The 21,521-nt window shown below is 39.8% G+C and overlaps 1 protein-coding gene across 6 annotated transcripts in view; it reads left to right on the top strand.

The window, feature by feature from the left end:
• INTS4 (integrator complex subunit 4) overlaps positions 1 to 21,521 on the top strand; it is a 122,451-nt gene that overhangs the window by 71,826 nt on the left and 29,104 nt on the right. For all 6 annotated transcript variants that reach the window (XM_021671820.2, XM_021671817.2, XM_021671821.2 and 3 more), the window contains 2 exons: positions 2,712 to 2,845; positions 4,434 to 4,591. In XM_021671820.2, the coding sequence (XP_021527495.2) occupies positions 2,712 to 2,845; positions 4,434 to 4,591 (292 nt within the window). The remainder of the gene's footprint in view (positions 1 to 2,711; positions 2,846 to 4,433; positions 4,592 to 21,521) is intronic.

Here is a 21,521-nt window from a genome sequence, read left to right as displayed (position 1 = left end):
AACATTCTTGGAAGCCTATTTTGTTAAGATATTTTTCGGGATAGTTGGAGGATTGTTTTATTTGCTACTTATGTTTGGCTATCAGAGCTTGCTCCCACATTTACTTTAGGAAAATTAAGATTTTAATTTTTCTCCAACGTAAGAGAAGTCTAGAGGTAAGCAAGCTGGTGTGACAGCTCCATATTATTCTCGGTGATCCAAGCTCCTTCTGTTTTTCTGTTCTGCCATTATTAGTTGTCCCAAGATTGTTGCTAGTGCTCCAATCATCATGTCCAGGTTCTAGGCAGGAAATTAGAGGATCTCCAGAATAAAATTTGTATTCTGGTACTAAAGAAAAAGGGAAGGATGGTTGCTGGGTAGACAGATATAAGGCTCTGCCATAGGAAAGCGTGGAAGATTGTTAGAAGATGTGTTTATCTTTTAATTTCTGATTTTCCCTTCAGTATAAAATTATTATATATAGAAAGAAAGTCCAGAAACATAGAAGAAACTTCGTATTTAACATCTTAAGTCTTATTAGCCAGAGTAATCTAGTGTTAATATTTTGGAGTATTTTCTTCTCCTTTTTAAAAAAATCTTGAGTTGGAATTTTGTTGCTTTTATTTTTTAATATAATTCATTTCATTGACAACTATTGGATAATAGTTGCTTCTATATATTTTAGAACCTGTTCTTTTCACTTACTGTGAAAAATGGTATTCATGTAACCAAAATCTATTGAAAAAAAAGAAAAAGAAAAAATATTTATGGTACAAAATTATAAATTTCATATATATATATATATATATTTTTTTTGATGACAAGAGTCTCTGTCATTCATGCTGGAGTGCAATGGCACAATCATCATTGCTTACTGTAGTCTTGACCTTCTGAGCTCAAGTTATCCTCCCTCCTCAGCCCCTCAAGTAGTTGGGACTACAGGCATGAGCCACCACACCCAGCTAATTTTTTTGTAGAGATGAGTTCCCAGTTTATTGCCCATGCTGGTGTTGAACTCCTGGATTCAAACGATCCTCCTGCCCCAGCCTCTCAAAGATGCTGGGATTACAGACATCAGCCTCCACACCCAGCTTATAAATAAAATTTTTAATGATTATACAGCTGTGTTTTACCTACATAATGGCATAATATATAATTATTAAAAATTATGTATATATAACTATATATGTATATATATATAATCATTCTCCTGTTTTTGGACATTTAGGTTATTTCTGATTGCAATAGTCCCCGCTTACCTGCTGTTCACTTTCTGCAGTTTTAGTTACTTGCAGTCAACTGTGGCCTGAAAATATTAAATGGAAAATTCCCGAAATAAGCAATGAATAAGCTCCACATTGCATGCCATTCTGAGAAGTGTAATGAAATTGAACAGCATCCTTTTCCATCCCACTCAGGATGTGAATCATCTCCTTGTCCAGTGAACTAATACTACATATGCTAACTGTCCATTAGTCACTCTGTGGCTGTCTCGGCTATCAGATTTGATTTTGTAATGGCCCCAAAGTGCAATAGTAGTGATACTGGTAATTCAGATATGCCAATGAAAAAGCCATAAAGATCTTCCTTGAAGTGAAAAAATGAAAGTTCTTGAGTTAAGAAAATTGTATGTTGAGATTGTTAAGATTTACATATGATAAGACAAATTTTCTATCCATGAAGTTGTCAACAAGGAAAATAAATTTTTTGCTTGTTTTACTGTTGCACCTCAAACTGCAAAAGTTATGACCACAATGCTTGATAAGTTCTTAGTTAAGATGGAAAAGGCATTAAATATGTAGGTGGAAGACTGGAATAGAAACCTGCCATCATGTTCCAGTTGATGGCTGTCGGATTCAGTACTGTCTGCCGTTTCAGGCATCCATTTGGGGTCTTGGACCATTTCCCCGCAAGGATGAGGGGGGACTACTGTATCTGCTAATGATTCTGTGATATTAGGCTGTTTACTTAGATTTTACGATGTGGAATTACTCAACATGTGTAAGACTCTTACTGTCTGGTACCAAATTTTCCAAAATGATTGTTCTGGTGTATATATATATATATATATAAAAAATATATATATATATATATATATAAAATATATATATATATATATATATAAAATATATATATATATATATATATATAAAATATATATATATATTTTAATTGTTTGAAATGGAGTCTGGCTGTGTTGCTTGGGCTGGAGTGAAGTGGCACCATCCCAGCTCACTGTAAACTCTGCCTCTTAGGTTCAAATGATTCTGTCTCAGCCTCCCGTGTAGCTGGGATTATAGGCGCCTGTCATCATGCCTGGCTAATTTTTGTATTTTTAGTAGAGACGGGGTTTCACCATGTTGACCAGGCTGGTCTTGAACTCCACTTCAGGTGATCCGCCCACCTCGGCCTCCCAAAGTGCTGGGATTACAGGTATGAGGCACCGCACTCAGCCAGTATGTACTTTGATAGGCAATATAGTTGCCTACTTCATAGGCAAAATTGTTTCTATTTTTTTGTATTCTCGGCAGCATTCTGGCATTTTTAAAAACCTTTGGTAATTGGGGGTGTGTGTTAGGTAGGGAAATGTATTTTGTTGTTTATATTTGCATTTCTTTGATTATTAGAAAATCATAGTCTCTTGATGGAGATTTTAGAGGTGGAAAGTGAGAATACCAGATTCTGGCCAACCTTTTATACTTCCAAGTTTACTTAACCCACTGATCTATCAGATATTGCAGTTTTGGTACTTATTTTCAATGCTGCTAAAACCTGTCCAACAATGCCAGCATTGTTCTCAGATCACACCTTCAGGCACTATGCCTATCTCCGAGACAGTCTTTCTCATCTTGTTCCTGCCTTGAGGGTATGTTGAAAACATCTGTTGTCCTTGTTTTTGTCTTGCATGGGATAGGGGGTGTTTTTATTCTTGTTTTCCCTTGAGATGGGGGTCTCACTGTTTTGCCCAGGCTGGTCTCAAATCATGGACTTAAGCCATCCTCCTGCCTCAGCCACCCAAATAGCTGGGTATATAGGTGCATACCACATTATGCAGCTTGTTTTTGGCTTTTTATTTTTCATGCTTTGTGGTTATTAAATAGTATAAAGCAATTCATATATTCTCTGAAAACTCGTTTGTTCATTCTCTTTCTCTCATGGGCTCTCTGCCATTGTTTTATACTTTTGCTTTTGTGTCCTTTACCTTTTAAGATGATTCATTTTTTTACCGTCCCTGGGTTACTGATATTAGGCAAGGAGAAAGGAATCTGGAACGTTATATTTTAGATCAAGAATTTAAATTGTTATATTTTAACAATTACATAAAGCCATGATTCTCAACAAGTATTTAGTTTTTTAAAAACAAAACCTTTACTATTTTTAAATCCTAGAGATATATAGAAGAAAATTTAAAAAGGGATCATAATAACAATCACAAACACTGAGTGAATGCTACAGCCCAGGGACTTTCCTAATCTCTCTCTGTATTAACTCATCCTTGCTTGGGTGACTCCAAATGACTTTATTTAGAGTAATATGTGTTTATTTAGAGGAATATATATATATATTTATAACTATATATATAGTTAAAAATTTTAAACTTTATAGAAGATACAAAATGAGTCCGGGTGCAGTGGCTCACGCCTATAATCCCAGCACTTTGGGAGGCCAAGGTGGGCGGATCACCTGAGGTCAGGAGTTCATGACCAGCCTATCCAACATTGTGAATTCCTGTCTCTACTAAAAATAGAAAAGTTACCCAGGCATGGTGGCGGGCACCTGTAATCCCAGCTACTCGGGAGGTTGAGGCAGGAGAATTGCTTAAACCAGGGAAGAAGAGGTTGCAGTGAGCCGAGCTTGCGTCACTGCACTCCAGTCTGGGTGACAAAGCGAGACTTCGTCTCAAAAAAAAGTAGATACAAAATGAAAAGTGAAATACTCTTTGCTCTCTCCTTCCCATTTGTCTTAAAAGATAAACCACTTTTAACAGTAAGAATAAGTATATCTGAAGGACTAGGCCAAAAATTTAAAAAATTTAAATTATTCTCATGAAAAAAATTGTATGCTAAACTTATTTGGGAATAAATCATTACTCTTCCTCAAGTGAAAGATAAGAGAGTGTTTTAAAGATAAATGTAATGACAGATTAATTTTTAGTCTCATTCCTATGGTTGGCCCATTTATTTCAGTTAGCAATAGAAAATACTATCCCATTCTGTTTTCTTTTTCTCCTGGTAGCTGTGGCTATATTGGGTAGACTATGTTTGCATTTTCTCGCTTTCCTCTTTAACTCCCAATGTAGCTGAGGAAGGGGAGAAAGGTTATTTATGGAATCTCCTAGCCTTTTTCCCTTTGTTTTGTTTGGCTCACATTTTTTATGTGCTTTTATGTGTGTGTGTTACCAAAAGCTGAGCCACCAAACTTAATGGCTCTATAATCCCACTGTGTTTGCTTAGTTACCAGGTAGAAAACTAGTGTCATCAGCTGTTTCTTCCACCATCATATCTCAAGAGGATCCTTCCCAGCAGTTCCTGCAGCAGAGCCTTGAAAGAGTGTATAGTCTTCAGCACCTGGACCCTCAGGGAGCCCAGGAGCTGCTGGAATTCACTATCAGGTAAGGTAATCATTCCTTCATCTGACAGAATTAGTGCTGTTACACTCAACTTGACTGTTCTGAATTCTAGTGTTGGTTACTAGGCTTGATATTCTTACTCTGTTGGCCTACATTCACATATGGTTTTATGGTCTGTTTATATTTGGATTAGATTGTGGTTTGAGCATATTTTTTAAAAGAGCTCTTTATATTATTGACTCAATTGATCATTAGTATACAACAGAAATAGTTACAAAGAACCTGTTTTTAGAGTTTTCATTTTAAATATTAGGATGAATGACTGAAAGGCAAAATAACAGTGGCTAAAACAGGAACAGAGTTTAATTCTTTCTCATAGGTGGACAGGGCTGAGATGACCATGAGGGATCTAGGTTCGCTCATTCTTTTTTTTTGTTTTTTTTTTTGTTTTTTTGAGACAGGGTCTTGCCGTGTCACCCAGGCTAGAGTGCAGTGCCATAACCTCAGCTCACTGCAACTACAGCCTCCTGTGCTCAAGTGATTCTCCTACTTAAGCCCACCAAGTAGCTGGGACCACAGGCATATGCCACCATGCCTGCTCATTTTTTTGGCCTTTTTTGGTAGAGTCGACGTTTCACCATGTTGCCTAGGCTGGTCTCAAACTCCTGAGCTCAAGCAATTCTTTTACTTCAGCTTTCCAAAGTGCTAGGATTACAGGCGTGAGCCACCACACCGGGCCTAGGCTCATTCTTTCTTGTGTTCCCATCTTCTACATCAAGAGCCTCTGTTTAACAATCCAAAATCTATTATCCCCCATGTATTCCAGCCTTTGGGGAAAAGGAAACGGGAAGAAAAGGGTATCATCTTCACCCTGCAGTTTTTTAGACACTTCCCAAAAGTTGTACACTCTTAATTATTACTTACATTCTGTTGACTAGAACTTAAGTCACATGGCCATATCTCACTTCAAGGAGCGAGCACATACACTCTCGGTGAATAATGCCTGGTTTACATGTAATGACTCTAATACTCGGGAAGAATTTGAGAAAGATATTGGGGCGGGAAACCATGGCAAGATGACTGAATAGGAATAGCTCCAGTCTGTAGCTCCCAGTGAGATCAATGCAGAAGGCAGGTGATTTCTGCATTTCCAACTGAGGTACCCAGCTTATCTCATTGGGACTGGTTAGACAGTGGGTGCAGCCCACAGAGGGCGAGCTGAAGCAGGGTGGGGCATCACCTCACCCGAGAAGTATGGGGTTGGGGAACTCCCTCCCCTAGCCAAGGGAAGCCATGAGGGACTGTGCTGTGAGGGACTGTGCTGTGAGGAATGGTGCATTCAAGCCCAGATACTACGCTTTTTCTATGGGCTTCACAGCCCGCAGACAAGGAGATTCCCTCAGGTTCCTATGCCATCAGGGCCCTGGGTTTCAAGCACAAAACAGGACAGCTGTTTGGGCAGACACCGAGCTAGCTGCTGGAGTTTTTTCATATCCCAGTAGCACCTGGAAGACCAGTGAGACAGAACCCTTCACTCCCCCGGAAAGGCGGCTGAAGCCAGGGAGCCAAGTGGTCTAGATCAGTGTATCCCACCCCCATGGAGCTCAGCAAGCTATGATCCACTGGCTTGAAATTCTTGTGGCCAGCACAGCAGTCTGAAGTTGACCTGGGAAGCTCAAGCTTGGTGGGGAGAGGCGCATCTTCCATTAGTGAGGGTTGAGTAGGTGGTTTTCCTCTCACAGTGTAAACAAAGCTGCCAGGAAGTTTGAACTGCACAGAGTCCACCACAGCTCGGCAAAGCTGCTGTAGCCAGACTGCCTCTCTAGATTCCTCCTCTCTAGGCAGAGCATCTCTGAAAGAAAGGCAGCAGCCGTAGTCAGGGGCTTATAGATAAAACTCCCATCTCCCTGGGACAGAGCACCTGTGGGAAGGGGCAGCTGTGGGTGCAGCTTCAGTGGACTTAAACATTCCTGCCTGCCACCTCTGAAGACAGCAGCGGATCTCCTAGCACATGCTCAAGCTCTGCTAAGGGACAGACTGCCTCCGCAAGTGGGTCTCTGACCCCTGTGCCTCCTGACTGTGAGACACCTCCCAGCAGGGGTCAACAGACACCTCATACAGGAGAGCTCCAGCTGACATCTGGCAGGTGCCCCTCTGAAATGAAGCTTCCAGAGGAAGGAACAGGCGGCAGTCTTTGCTGTTCTGTAGCCTCTGTTGTTGACACCCAGGTGAACAGGTTCTGAAGTGAATCTCCAGCAAACTCCACCAGAGTTTATTAGTTTTCTGTTTATTAGTCTGCAGCAGAGGGGCCTGACTGTTAGAAGGAAAACTAATAAAGAAAAAGGAATAGCATCAACATCAATGAAAAGGACATCCACACTAAAACCTCATCTGAAGGTCACCAGCATCAAAGACCAAAGGGAGATAAATCCATGAAGATGAGGAAAAAACAGTGCAAAAAGGCTGAAAATTCCAAAAACCAGAATACCTCTTCTCCATAGGGTCACAGCTCACCAGCAAGGGAACAAAACTGGACGGAGAATGAGTTTGATGAATTGACAGAAGCAGGACTCAGAAGGTGAGTAATAACAAACTCCTCTGAGATAAAGGAACATGTTCTAACCCAATGCAAGGAAGCTAAGAGCCTTGAAAACAGGTTAGAGGAATTGCTAACTAGAATAACCAGTTTAGAGAAGAACATAAATGACCTGATGGAGCTGAAAAACACAGCACAAGAACTTCGTGAAACATACACAAGTATGAATAGCCAAATTGTTCAAATGGAAGAAAGGATATCAGAGATTGAAGATCAACTTAATGAAATAAAGCATGAAGACAAGATTAGAGAAAAAAGAGTGAGAAGGAACAAACAGCCTCCAAGAAACATGAGACTATGTGAAAAGACCAAAAGTCACTCAAAAGTGACAGGGAGAATGGAACCAAGTTGAAAAACACTCTTCAGGATATTATCCAGGAGAACTTCCCCAGCCTAGCAAGATAGACCAACATTCAAATTCCGGAAATACAGAGAAGACCACAAAGATACTCCTCAAGAAGAGCAACCCCAAGATACATAATTGTCAGATTCTCCAAGGTTGAAATGAAGGAAAGAATGTTAAGGGCAGCCAGAGAGAAAGATCGGCTTACCCACAAAGTGATGCCCATCAGACTAGCAGTGGATCTCTCTGCAGAAACCCTATAAGCCAGAAGAGAATGGGGGCCCATATTCAACTTAAAGAATTTTCAACCCAGAATTTCACATCCAGCCAAACTAAGCTTCATAAGCAAAAGAGAAAGAAAATCCTTTACGGCAAGCAAATCCTGAGAGGCCTGCCTTAAAAGAGCTCCTGAAGGAAGCACTAAATAGGGAAAGGAAAAACCAGTTCCAGTCATTGGAAAAACATACCAAATTGTAAAGACCATCAACACTATGAAGAACTGCATCAACTAACAGGCAAAATAACCAGCTAGAATCATAATGACAGGATCAGCTTCACACATAACAATATTAACCTTAAATGTAAACGGGCTAAATGCAGACCAGGAGATTCCCTCAGGTGCCAAATTTAAAAACAAATTTAAAAGACACAGACTGGAAAATTTGATAGAATCAGGACCCATTGGTGTGCTGTATTCAGGAGACCCATCTCACCTGCAAAGACATATATAGGCTCAAAATAAAGGGATGGAGGAAGATTTACCAAGCAAATAGAAAACAAAAAGAGCTGGATTTGCAATCCTAGTCTCTGATAAAACAGACTTTAAACCAACAAAGATCAAAAAAGACAAAGAAGGGCATTTACATAATGATAAAGGGATTAATGCAACAAGAAGATCCAACTATCCTAAATATGTATGAACCCAGTACAGAAGCACCCAGATTCATAAAGCAAGTTCTTAGAGATCTACAAAGAGACTTACACTCCCACACAATAATAGTGGGAGATTTTAACACCCCACTGTCAATATTAGATCAATAAGACAGAAAATTAACAAGGATATTCAGGACTTGAACTCAGCTCTGGACCAAGCAGGCTTAATAGACATCTACAGAACTCTAAACCCCAAATCAATGGAATATACATTCTTCTCAGCACCGCTTCACACTTACTCTAAAATTGACCACATAATTGGGAGTAAACTATTCCTCAGCACATGCAGAAGAATGGAAATCATAGCAGACAGTCTCTCAGACCACAGTGCAATCAAATTAGAACTCAAGATTAAGAAACTCACTCAAAACTGTACCATGACATGGAAACTGAACAGCCTGCTCCTGAATGACTACTGGGTAAGTGATGAAATTAAGGCAGAAATAAATAAGTTCTTTGAAACCAATGAGAACAAAGACAATGTATCAGAATCTCTGGGACACAGCTACAGCAGTCTTTAGAGGGAAATTTATAGCACTAAAATGTCCACAGGAGAAGGTGGGAGAGATCTAAAATCAACACCCTAACATCACAATTAAAAGAACTAGAGAAGCAAGATCAAACAAATTCAAAAGCTAGCAGAAGACAAGAAATAGTCAGCTAAGATGAGAACAGACTGTTGGAGATAGAGACACAAAAAAACCCTTCAAAAAATAAATGAATCCAGGAACTGGTTTTTTGAAAAGATTAACAAAATAGACCACTAGCCAGACTAATAAAGAAAAGAGAGAAGAATCACATAGACACAATAGAAAATGATAAAGGGGAGATCATCACTGATTCCACAGAAATAGAAAATACCATCAGAGAATACTATAAACACCTCTATGCAAGTAAACTAGAAAATCTAGAAGAAATGGATAAATTCCTGGACACATACACCTTCCCAAGACTAATCCAGGAAGAAGTCAAATCCCTGAATAGACCAATAACAAGTTCTGAAATTGAGGCAGTAATTAATAGCCTATCAACCAAAAAAAGCTCAGGACCAGACAGATTCACAGCTGAATTCTACCAGAGGTACAAAGAGGAGCTGGTACCATTCCTTCTGAAATCATTCCAAACAATAGAAAAAGAGGGACTCCTTCATAACTCATTTTATGAGGCCAGCATCATCCTGATACCAAAACCTGGCAGAGACACAACAACAACAAAAAAGAAAACTTCAGGCCAATATCTCTGATGACCATTGATATAAAAATCCTCAGTAAAACACTGGCAAACCAAATCCAGCAGTACATCAAAAAGCTTAACCACCATGATCAAGTCGTCTTCATCCCTGGGATGCAAGGCTGGTTCAACATACGCAAGACAAATGTAATCCATCACATAAACAACCAATGACAAAAACTTCATGATTATCTCAATAGATGCAGAAAAGGCCTTTGATAAAATTGAACACCCCTTCATGGTAAAAACTGTCAGTAAACTAGGTATTGATGGATTGTATCTCAAAATAATAAGAGCTATTTATGACAGACCCACAGCCAATATCATACTGAAATGGGCAAAAGCTGGAAGCATTCCCTTTGAAAACCAGCACAAGACAAGGATGCCCTCTCTCACCACTCCTGTTCAACATAGTATTGGAAGTTCTGGCCAGGGCAATCAGGCAAGAGAAAGAAATAAAGCGTATTCAGATAGGAAGAGAGGAAGTCAAATTGTCTCTCTTTGTAGATGACATTGTCGTATATTTAGAAAACCCTGTCATCTCAGCCCCAAATCTCCTTAAGCTGATAAGAAACTTCAGCAAAGTCTCAGGATACAAAATCAATGTGGAAAAATCACAGGCATTCCTATACACCAGTACTAGACAAACAGAGAGCCAAATCATGAGTGAACTCCTATTTACAATTGCTACAAAGAGAATAAAATGACTAGGAATACAACTTACGAGGAATGTGAAGGACCTTTTTTTTCAAGGAGAACTACAAACCACTGCTCAAGGAAATAAGAGAGGACACAAACAAATGGAAAAACATTCCATGCTTATGGATAGAATCAATACTGTGAAAATGTCCATACTGCCCAAAGTAATTTATAGGTTCAATGCTACTCCCATCAAGCTACCATTGACTTTCTTCACAGAATTAGAAAAAACTACTTTAAGTTTCATATGGAACCAAAGAAGAGCCCATATAGCCAAACAGTCCTAAGCAAAAAGAATAAAGCTGGAGGCATCACGCTACCTGACTTCAAACTATATGACAAGGCTATAATAACCAAAACAGCATGTTACTGGTACCAAAACAGATATATAGACCAATACAACAGAACAGGGGCCTCAGAAATAATGCCACACATCTACAACCTTCTGATCTTTGACAAACCTGACAAAAACAGGCAATGGGGAAAGGATTCCCTATTTAAGAAATGGCATTGGGAAAACTGGCTAGCCATATGCAGAAAACTGAAACTGGACCCCTTCCTTATGCCATATACAAAAATTAACTCAGGATGGATTTTTTTTTTTTTTTAATGGAGTCTTGCAGTGTCACCCGGGCTGGAGTGCAATGGGGCGATCTCGGCTCACTGCAACCTCCACTTCCCTGGTTCATGTGATTCTCCACACCCGGCTAATTTTTTGCATTTTTAGTAGAGACAGGGTTTCACTATGTTAGCAGACTGGTCTTGAACTCCTGACTTCGTGATCCACCCACCTCGGCCTCCCAAAGTGCTGGGATTACAGGCATGAGCTACCGGGCCCAGCCACAGTTCAAGATGGATTAAAGTCTTAAATATAAGACATAAAACCATAAAAACCTGGGTAATACCATTCAGGACATAGGCATGGGCAAAGACTTCATGACTAAAACACCAAAAGCAATGGCAACAAAAGCCAAAATTGAGAAATGGGATCTAATTAAACTAAATAGCTTCTGCACAGCAAAAGGAACCATCATTAGAGTGAACAGGTAACCTACAGAAAGAGAAAATTTTTGCAATCTATCCATTTGACAAAGGGCTAATATGCAGAATCTACAAGGAACTTAAACAAATTTACAAGAAAAAAACAACCCCATCAAAAAGTAGGCAAAGGGTATGAACAGAAGACATTTATGCGGCCAACAAATGTGAAAGAAAGCTCATCATCACTGGTCATTAGAGAAATAAAACTCAAAACTATAGTGAGACATCATCTCATGCCAGTTAGAATGGCAATCATTGAAAAATCAGGAAACAGTAGATGCTGGAGAGGATGTGGAGAAATAGGAACACTTTTACACTGTTGGTGGGAGTGTAAATTAGTTCAACCATTATGGAAGACAGTGTGGCAATTCCTCAAGGATCTAGAACCAGAAATATTTGATCTAGCAATCCCATTACTGGGTATATACCCAAAGGATTATAAATCATTCTACTGTAAAGACACATGCACACATATGTTTATTGCAGCACTATTCACAATAGCAAAGACTTGGAACCAACCCAAATGCCCATCAATGATAGACTGGATAAAGAAAATGTGGCACATACACACCATGGAATACTATGCATCCATAAAAAATGATGAGTTCATGTCCTTTGCAGAGACATGGATGAGGCTGGAAACCATCATTTTCGGCAAACTAACACAAGAACAGAAAACCAAACACTGCATGTTCTCACTCATAAGTGGGAATTGAATATGAGAACACATGGACACAGGGAGGGGAACATGACACACCAGGGCCTGTCAAGGGGTGGAGGGGGCTAGGGGAAGAATAGGATTAGGAGAAATACCTAATGTAGATGACAGGTTGATGGATGCAGCAAACCACCATGGCATATGTATACATATGTAACAAACCTGCATGTTCTGCATGTATATCCCAGAACTTAAAGTTTAATTTAAAAAAAAGAAAAAAAGATATTGGGGAACAACCAAAAGGCTCTGCCAAACCTTCTTATACTCGCCTGAATGGTGTGGAAAGAACTGAAAAGATATAATATTTTTCTCTATCTTTTAAGAGCAAATAATACTGCTTTTGCTAAAAGAAAATGAGTTTAAATTACTTATTGTTTGCTCTTAAAAGATAGAAAAGTATTTTATCAGCCAGGCATGGTGGCGCATGCTTGTAATCCTACCAATTTGGGAGGCCAAGGAAGGCAGATCACTTGAGGTCAGCAGTTCAAGACCAGCCTGGCCAACATGGTGAAACCCTAACTCTACTAAAAATACAAAAATTAGCTAGGCGTGGTGGCATGTACCTGTAATCCCAGCTACTCGGGAGGCCGAGGCACAAGAATCACTTGAACATGGGAAGAGGAGGTTGCAGTGAGCTGAGATCGCACCACTACACTCCAGCCTGGAAACAGAGTGAGACTCCCTCTTAAAAAAATAAATAAATAAAAATATTATATCATTTGTAGCTTGGTTGAGCTCTCTTTTGATCTTCCCTGAAGAGTATTTGGTATCAGGCACATTCAATTAATAATTTTTAGTGGATCATTTCATTGCATACACTAAGAAACAGCTCTGTGCTAGATGCAGATCAGCTAGATAGGATTCTGCCCTTAGAGAACCCATGTAGACAAGATGGATATAGACAAAGACTTATGATGGTGGATAACAGTGCTGTATACTTTATTCATGCTTTCCTGTCTATTATTGCATCTTAACATCTCATAAAGCAGGCCAACTGAACCATCCTCCAAGTTATATTTTCCCATTATGTTAGGTCATTCATTCACTTAGCAGCATTAACTATTTGTTTATTCTAATAAGCCAGATGGTGAGGGTAGAGCGAAATGTGAAATGATATTTGTTCTTAAGGTACTCACTGTTTATTACAGATCCAGAAATCATCAATTTGATATATGATACAGTGAAGAAAAGCATAGGTACTATGGAAAAACAGATAAAAATTCCTGATCCCTCAGAGTGGTGGTGGTAAGGGATGCTTCACAAAGGAGAAGATCCTTTAGCTAGTGTGAAATGGTAACTGAGCATGTCAGTTTCGTAGTCCAGGTGCGGAGCAGCATTCTAGCTTCAGCAGACATCAGAAGAGCTGGGAGACCTGAGGGAGAACAGCCTCCAAAAACTGTAATGGTGTAGAATAGTGATTGAGTGAATGGAGCTTTGAAGGCAGACTCATTTTGGTTCACGTCTGAGCTTAATACAGTCATACACTGAATAACAACACTGTGGTCGGTGACAAACTGCATATACAGTGGTGGGCCCATGATTATATTTTTACTGTACCTTTTTTATGTTTAGGTACACAAATATTTACCATAATGTTACAGTTGTCTAGAATATTTAGTACAGTAACATGCTGTACAGATTTGTAGCCTAGGAGCAATAGACTATACCATATAGCCTAGGTGTATGGTAGGCTATATACCATTTAGATTTGTGTAAATATACTCTAGGATGTTTCTGTGACAAAATCACATGACATGGTACTTAACAAAATATAATAACACATGACTTGTATTTGTTTGATCTTAGTCCAGTTTATTGCTTAGTGTTCATCTGCAGAAAACAAAATAGGCTTTTAACTAATTTAAGCAGAAAGACATTTATTACAGAATGCTACATGGCTCACAGAGTTGTTGGGACAGCTAAAGAAACAGACTAGGTGGAATATCCAGGAATGATTTCCAGAGCCACGCAATGAGTGGGCCACCAAGGAGGCTGATGTTCCTGCCATGATCAGGAAGCTGCCTATTGAGTCAGAATGCAACTGATAAAGCTGCTGGCTCCAGAACCATGTCTTGCATTCTGCCTTTCTCCCCACTTAACTTTGTTCCCTATGCAAAACCCATGAGATTGTGTTTGACTGATACTAAATCATATCTGGAACCTAGCTCAAGGGAATCTGAGAAATACAGTTTTTTTTTTTTTTTTTTTTTTTTTGTTTTTTTTTTTTTTTTTGAGACGGAGTCTCGCTCTTGTTACCCAGGCTGGAGTGCAATGGCGCGATCTCGGCTCACCGCAACCTCCGCCTCCTGGGTTCAGGCAATTCTCCTGCCTCAGCCTCCTGAGTAGCTGGGATTACAGGCACGCGCCACCGTGCCCAGCTAATTTTTTTGTATTAATAGAGACGGGGTTTCACAATGTTGACCAGGATGGTCTCGATCTCTCGACCTCGTGATCCACCCGCCTCGGCCTCCCAAAGTGCTGGGATTACAGGCTTGAGCCACCGCGCCCGGCCCGAGAAATACAGTTTTTAACTTTGTAGCTTATATAGTCTAGGAAGATACAGTAGATGAAGATAGGAATACCACCTGTGAGTGAGCCAAATTCACAGTGTATGCAACTGCTCTTAGCTTCAGTTTACTCACCTGGGAGACCTGATGACTCGCTGGGTACAGGGGTGGAAGTGAGGAACTGGGAGAGGTAAATGGGTGGTCTGACACTCTAGTAATCCAATATAAAGTTGAGGGTGTCCTGGGCTCCCCTGGGAGTGCCATGGGCTTGGGCTGGACAGGCTGTAGGGAGAATGCTGGGTAGGTGGATGCAGCTGCAGCCACAGGAGAGCCACAGCGTGCAGCGTGTGTCTAGCACGAGCCTCCTGAGCCTCCACCTGGGTCTCATAGTCTTCCTTGTAACCGTAGGAAGCATCTAGAAGCCACACAGAGGCCCATAGCAACTCTCCTGCCCTAGGGGCTGATTTCACCAGCTGCTCCAGTGATGGGTCCCCCAGTAGCTCTGGGACCCAAGCAAAGATGATTCACAAGGTCCCTACCAAGCACAGGCCTTCACAGTTCAACAAGAAAATCCTACTATTGACTGGATTTTAAAAAATCAGTGGAGGAGATCACACTAGAAATGATAGATGCTGCAGGAAACAAAGCTTGAGTGAAAGCTTGTTACCATAATAAATGAACTCACACATATCACTACTTTGCAGTGATAGCATCAGTCCAAAAGGGCTGCAGAACATGAATCATTAGCAAGTTGGAACATGGCAAAGAAGGCTGTGTGGCATGAAGAAGCTGCATTAGCGGCAAAGGCTAAGCCTAAATGATATTCTGAATGGCAGAGTATTCGCCTGAATACCATCACTGTAATCAGTAACACCAAAAGTTAGGGAAAACAGAATTTTTTTTAAAGTTGAAATTATTTTAGCGTGATAGTTTGTTCTCTTGCCACTGTGCATTCAATCATACCCTTCATATTTATTGTATGCCTGTTATGTGCCAGTAACAGTACTCTAAACTAGGGGTCACCAAACTACAGCCTATGGACCAAAGCTGGCCTGTTGCCTGCTTTTTTATGTAAGACCTGATTGAAGCACAGCCATGCTCATTTGTTTAGGTATTGTCTAAAGTTGCTTTCATGCTACAGGTCTTCACAGTTCAACAAGAAATAGCAGAGTTGAGTAGTTGCCACAGAGATCATACAGCCTGTAAAACCTAACACATATTTGCTATCTGACATTTTAGAGAAAAAGTTTGCTGACCCTGCTGTAAGCTCTGGGCAGTCTACAGCTCTGTAAGCGGAGATTCCAGTTCTCTTTGTATCTCTTTTTTTTTAGGAAGCTGATAAACAGGAAATTGGCAATTTTTCAGAGTTTTTTTTTTTTGAAAGGAAAAAAAAGAAAGAGAGAAAGAAAAAAAAAGAATGAAGGAGAAGAAGAAAAAGGAAGAGAAAGAGGGAGAGAGAACGGGAGTATTGCTTTATTGCCCAGGCTAGAATGCAGTCTAAAAATGGGTATTGAAAACCTTTATGCCAATAATTGTGCTTAACAATGTAGACGGGAAGGAATAAGGGAAGAAAATAACAAGCAGCCAACCAATATTTCATTTAAACCTATGAAATACTATGCAATTACTGAGGAGTGATTTATTTCCAACTATGTAGTCACTTTTGGAATAGGTGTGATGTGGTACTAATAAGAATGTATGTTTTATGTATTTGAAGTGGAGAGTTCTATAAATGTTTATTAAGTTTACTTGTTCCGGGTCTGAGTTCAAGTCCTGAATATCCTTGTTAATTTTCTGTCTCATTGATCTGTCTTAATATTGACAATGTGATGTTACAGTCTCCCACTATTATTGTGTGGGAGTCTAAGTCTCTTTATAAGTCATTGAGAACTTGTCTTATGTATCTGGGTGCTCCTGTATTGTCTGTATCTCTTGTGAAGCAGTTTCTCTTCTCCCTCAATAAAGTGTTTAGTTTGGAGGCCACTAAATGAGGTTGTTGGCCCTGAGCCTAGTAAAATAAAGTCTACTTCCTGACTCATCCCCACCTAAATAAACATTTAGATTTTGTCCTTGACAGTTTGATACTGTTGGCACTAAAGCAAGTGCTAGAGGCACAAAAACTAGCCAATTTGGTGATCAGCTGCAGTGCTGGCTCTTAGAAAGTACTCGTAAACACCTGTTGGTTTGAGTTGCCTTCATGATCTGGGTTTCCTGAGGTGATAGTCTTGCTGGACAGCGGCCGGCCAGATCACTGTTCTAAGTTCAGGGCTGTGTGTTTCTAGCTTGGGTGTGTATTCAGGAGCATAGGCAGGGTGGTGAAAGATCTGGAAAGGGAAGCAGATGGAGCATAGCCACTGAGGGCACGTGCGATGCTTTATAACCATCATTGCAGATGTGAAGTAATTTGCTAAGAAGAGGCAGAACTAGGATTTGAATTCAGCTTTGTCAACTCATTCTGTGATATGCAGTGATATACAGGGGATTCCTGTATGACATGAGTTTAGATCAGTTGACCCCTGGGGTTCTTCACAACTTACACTTTCTTAGTTGTTACAGAGAGAAATGTTACGCTTTCATACAGAAGGTTCTCTATGAGAACTGGGCCATGTATTTGTTAGTATAAGTGTAAAACAAATTTCACTGTCATCCACAGTGCCCTGTTTTGTAATCCAAACAGCCATTTTACCCAATGAAGATCTCACCTATGAGCCAGTTGCTGTGGCTTGCACCTGTAGAACTGTTGTGAAGATTATTATAATTATATGTGGTGAAAGCATTTTGAGAATAGCAGTTACATAGATAATAGTTGGACATTTATGAATTTTTGCTTTAAATTTTAAATCTACTGTGGCTTGACATACTGGACATGCTTTCGATACTTTGTAAGTAAATCAAATTTTATAAATATAATCATGTTTAAATTCACTAGCAGGGTTGAAGGGGATTGTCTTTTAAGGAATGTTGCAGTCATTTGTCTGCTGTTTCTCAGTATGAATAATGACCTCCTATTTTTCAAAGTTTACATTTTTGTGTAAGTCCATGAAAGTGCTGTTGCTGGAAATACACACTGTTGTTTCAGGAACCATATCACCTTAGAAGTGTTCCATAATAGAGAATTGTTCTTTTGGAGTAAAATAGCTCATTTTAATCTGAAACAGAAGGGGCTTCATTTATCTGAGATAGAAAGAAATGTACTACTTTTCTTATGAGAATTCTTTTACACACGAACCATTGAAGAACATGGGATTTTTTTTGGTTGAATTCTTTAAAATCTGCTTTTTGCTTTGCAACTTTTAATGTCTCTAAGGGAGACATTCTCATTTGTAGTATGGGAACTGGTCTAATAATTAAAGAGTAGAAATATACATTTGCAATCTGTAGCCATCTAGGTGCAAGAATGAAGATGGTGTTTTAGAAGTCACCAAGACTGCATTTATTTGTATTTCCTAACATTCCTTTTTGCTCTACTAAGCTACTAAGAGACATTAATTACAAATTTGATGTTTAGAGATTGTTAGAGATTGAAATAATAAACTACATTTGATTTACACATTCAGAGTCTGTCTATCTTTAATAGTGATTTAAAAAATTAATTCAGCCTATTGTGTAAGCTTAAAAAGAATCACACTATATGTAAATATGTTTACACATAGTGACATCATATAGATTGTTAATCAGTGTGTTCCTGGGAGGAACTGTTTAGCTGTGCCAGAGAGCCTCTATAGAAAAATGGCCCAGTGTATCTAGTTTTTTTTTTTTTTTTGAGATGGAGTCTTGCTCTCTGTCACCCAGGCTGGAGTGCAGTGGCATGATCTCGGTTCACTACAACCTCCACCTCCTGGGTTCAAGTAATTCTCCTGCCTCAGCCACCCCAGTAGCTGGGACTACAGGTGCAGTCTGCCACACCCGGCTAATTTTTTGTGTTTTAGTAGAGACGGGGTTTCACTGTGTTACCCAGGTTGGTTTCAAACTCCTGAGCTCAGGCAAACCGCCCACCTCAGCCTACCAAAGTGCTAGGATTACAGGTGTGAGCCACCACAGCCGGCTGTATCTAATTTTAAATTAGTCTTGGTCTCATCTCTATTAGATGTAAGTTAATAAATAAATGAAAAGAATTTAATAGCAAATAAAAAAGGAGATGCAATATTATATGGTTAAAAAAGTACTTTTGGAGTCAGAGCTGACTCTGTTTAGTTCATGTTCTGTTTTGTTGTTTATTCTATGACCTTAGGCAAACCACTTAAATTCTGATCTTTAGTTTCCTGTTCAGTGAAATAGGATTAATTGCAGTTCATATTGTGAGGATTAAGTGAGCTCAAGTAAGAAAACACCTAGCACAGTACAGTGCACATAGAATGTGCTTGGTGTACTTTTCTCATTAGAGTCCATAATCTCCTGATGGATGTCTAGACTGGAGCTGCCTGAGAATTCTGAGCATAAGGAGATAAGAGGAAACACTGGGACAGAGAGGATTTTTCCAAGAGCTAACAAGATTCCATTTTTCTTTGTATAGAAGTTCAGAAGTCTTATGGCTAATTGTGTTAGATTGGGTTGCATCTTGCTCTATGCGCCTCAGAACAACTGCTACAATTCCAGGGCAGTAACATAAAATAACACTCGGAATCAGTTAGTTAATGTACAGTCAGTCGGTCTGTATTATGTGTAATTGTCACAGAAGGCAGAATCTTACTGGAGAGGAAACGCTTCTGAAGTAGAATGCTTCAGAGCTGTCTCTTGTAAGAGAAAAATCAGAGAAGTGAAAGGAAGACACCAGCTGGCCACCAAAGCATTTCACAGTTGAGCTTAGCTAGTCCATGGTCTTGCCTTTCATTGTGCTGGGTTCTCATGCTTTGGGTAGGCTCTCCAGGACCAACTCAAGCAACCCAAACTCATAAGAAGTGATATATGTCATACATTAATTCTTCAACCACTTTGAGAGTAATTTGCTCTGTGCCTTTTTGTAGGCATTTCCTTCTTGATACCAAAAGTCCCTAGGAGGCAGCATTAACCATCATGATGTTGCCCACTGAGCATGAGATGAGAGGAAGTGGCATAGTCCAATGGACAGTTTTGTCCAGGCTACTGTGAAACCTGATGTGTTATGCCAGCCCTATTTAATATTGCTATTAAAAAGTAATGAGGCAGCTTTCTACGAATGCTGAGTTAACCAGTTAGGTAGTACACACACACACACACACACACACACACACACGCGCGCACACTCACTCCTCCCCTAAAAAAGAAGAAAGCAAAGAAAACCAATACTTTCTGTAAATGCATGGCATATCTCAGGAAGAATTCAAAAGAAACTGGTAATAATATTTGCCTCTGGGAAGGTGTACAGGGTGGCAGGGCTACAGGGCACAGGTGTAGGAAGGGGATTAATTTAATTGTGTATTCTTTGAATTCTATATCTTAAGTATGTATTATTCAAAAAACCAAATGTTTTAAATCACCAGTAATCCCAGCACAGCTATTTTATTTGTATGACACTTTGTAATTTCTCTCCTCTCCTCCCCTCCCTTCCCCTCCCCTGCCCCCCTCCCTTCTTCTCCCCTCTCTCCCCTCCCCTCCCCTCTTCTTTTTTTTGAGAAGGAGTCTCACTCTGTCACCCAGGCTGGAGTGCAGTGGTGCAATCTTGGCTCACTGCAACCTCCACCTCCCGGGTTCAAGCAAGTCTCCTGCCTCAGCCTCCCGAGTAGTTAGGACTACAGGCACCCACCACCATGCTAATTTTTTGTATTTTTAGTAGAGATAGGGTTTCACCGTGTTACTCGGGTTGGTCTTGATCTCCTAACTTCATGATCTGCCCACTTCCACCTCCCAAAATGCTGGGATTACAAGCATGAGCCACTGCGCCCGGCCTCTGATTTCTTACTCAAGGCAGATATGTTTTCATATGGTTACAATCATTGTGTCTATACTTAGATCCAGTTAGGATGCTTTTCACAAGTTAGCTTATAATGACTATTTATTTCCTACTATGATCTGAGAGTTTATATCTCCCCCAGATTCATATACTGAAATCCTAACTCCCAAGGTGATGTTATTAGGAAGTGAGGTCTTTGGGAGGTGATTAGGTCATGAGAGTAGAACCCTCATGAATGAGATTAATGCCCATATAAAAGAGGCCTAAGGGAGCTCATTTATGACTTGCACCATATGAAGGTGCATGTAGAAGGTGCTACCTATGAGGAAATGGGCCCTAACTAGAAACCAAATCTGTAGGTGCCTTGTTATTGGACTTCCCAGCCTATATAACTGTGAGAAATAAATTTCAGTTGTTTATAAGCCACCCAGTCTATGATATTTTGTTATAGCAGCTAAATGACTAAGATATTTTTGCAGATCACCAGAAATTGGAGATACCAGATCACCAGAAATTGCAGATCACCAGAAATTGGTATAATTAAGTGGCTTATTTATATAATTGAGGACCCAGTTTCTCTCTTTCTCTTTGGACTTTTCTTGTCTTCAGCATTGGCTTTATCTTAAGGTTTTTTCCCCTTACAGTTGCAGTATGCTGCCAATGGCAATCAGGGCTATAAGCATCCTTGTCCAGTCTAGCAAGAGACAGACAGACACACCAATTTGTTCTAAGCATGGAATGTAAGTCCTTGCATCTGAACTGATAAGTTCAACTCAGGTCACATATCCAGGTGGATAAAGTGCACTAATTGGCTTAGTTCAATCAGATACTACTTGGAATTGAGTTTGTGGACATGTTCCTTTGAACAAAATCAGAGTTCAGTTAGTAATGAAGTGGAGAATGGCTAACTGGACAGGCAACCAACAGTGTCTACCATAATACCTTTTTAAAAAATAATGGTTTTTCTTTTCCTGATACAAAAAAATACTTGTTCACCATCTTAAAAACTTGGAAAATAAAGCATAGTTGGGAGAAG

The sequence above is a fragment of the Aotus nancymaae genome, unplaced genomic scaffold (genome assembly GCF_030222135.1).
Source record: "Aotus nancymaae isolate 86718 unplaced genomic scaffold, 86718_ANA_hifiasm-v0.15.2.pri h1tg000059l, whole genome shotgun sequence".
NCBI lineage: Eukaryota > Metazoa > Chordata > Mammalia > Primates > Aotidae > Aotus > Aotus nancymaae.
The sequence above is the reverse complement of the archived record's forward strand: the minus strand, read 5'-3'. Positions and strand labels throughout refer to the sequence as shown.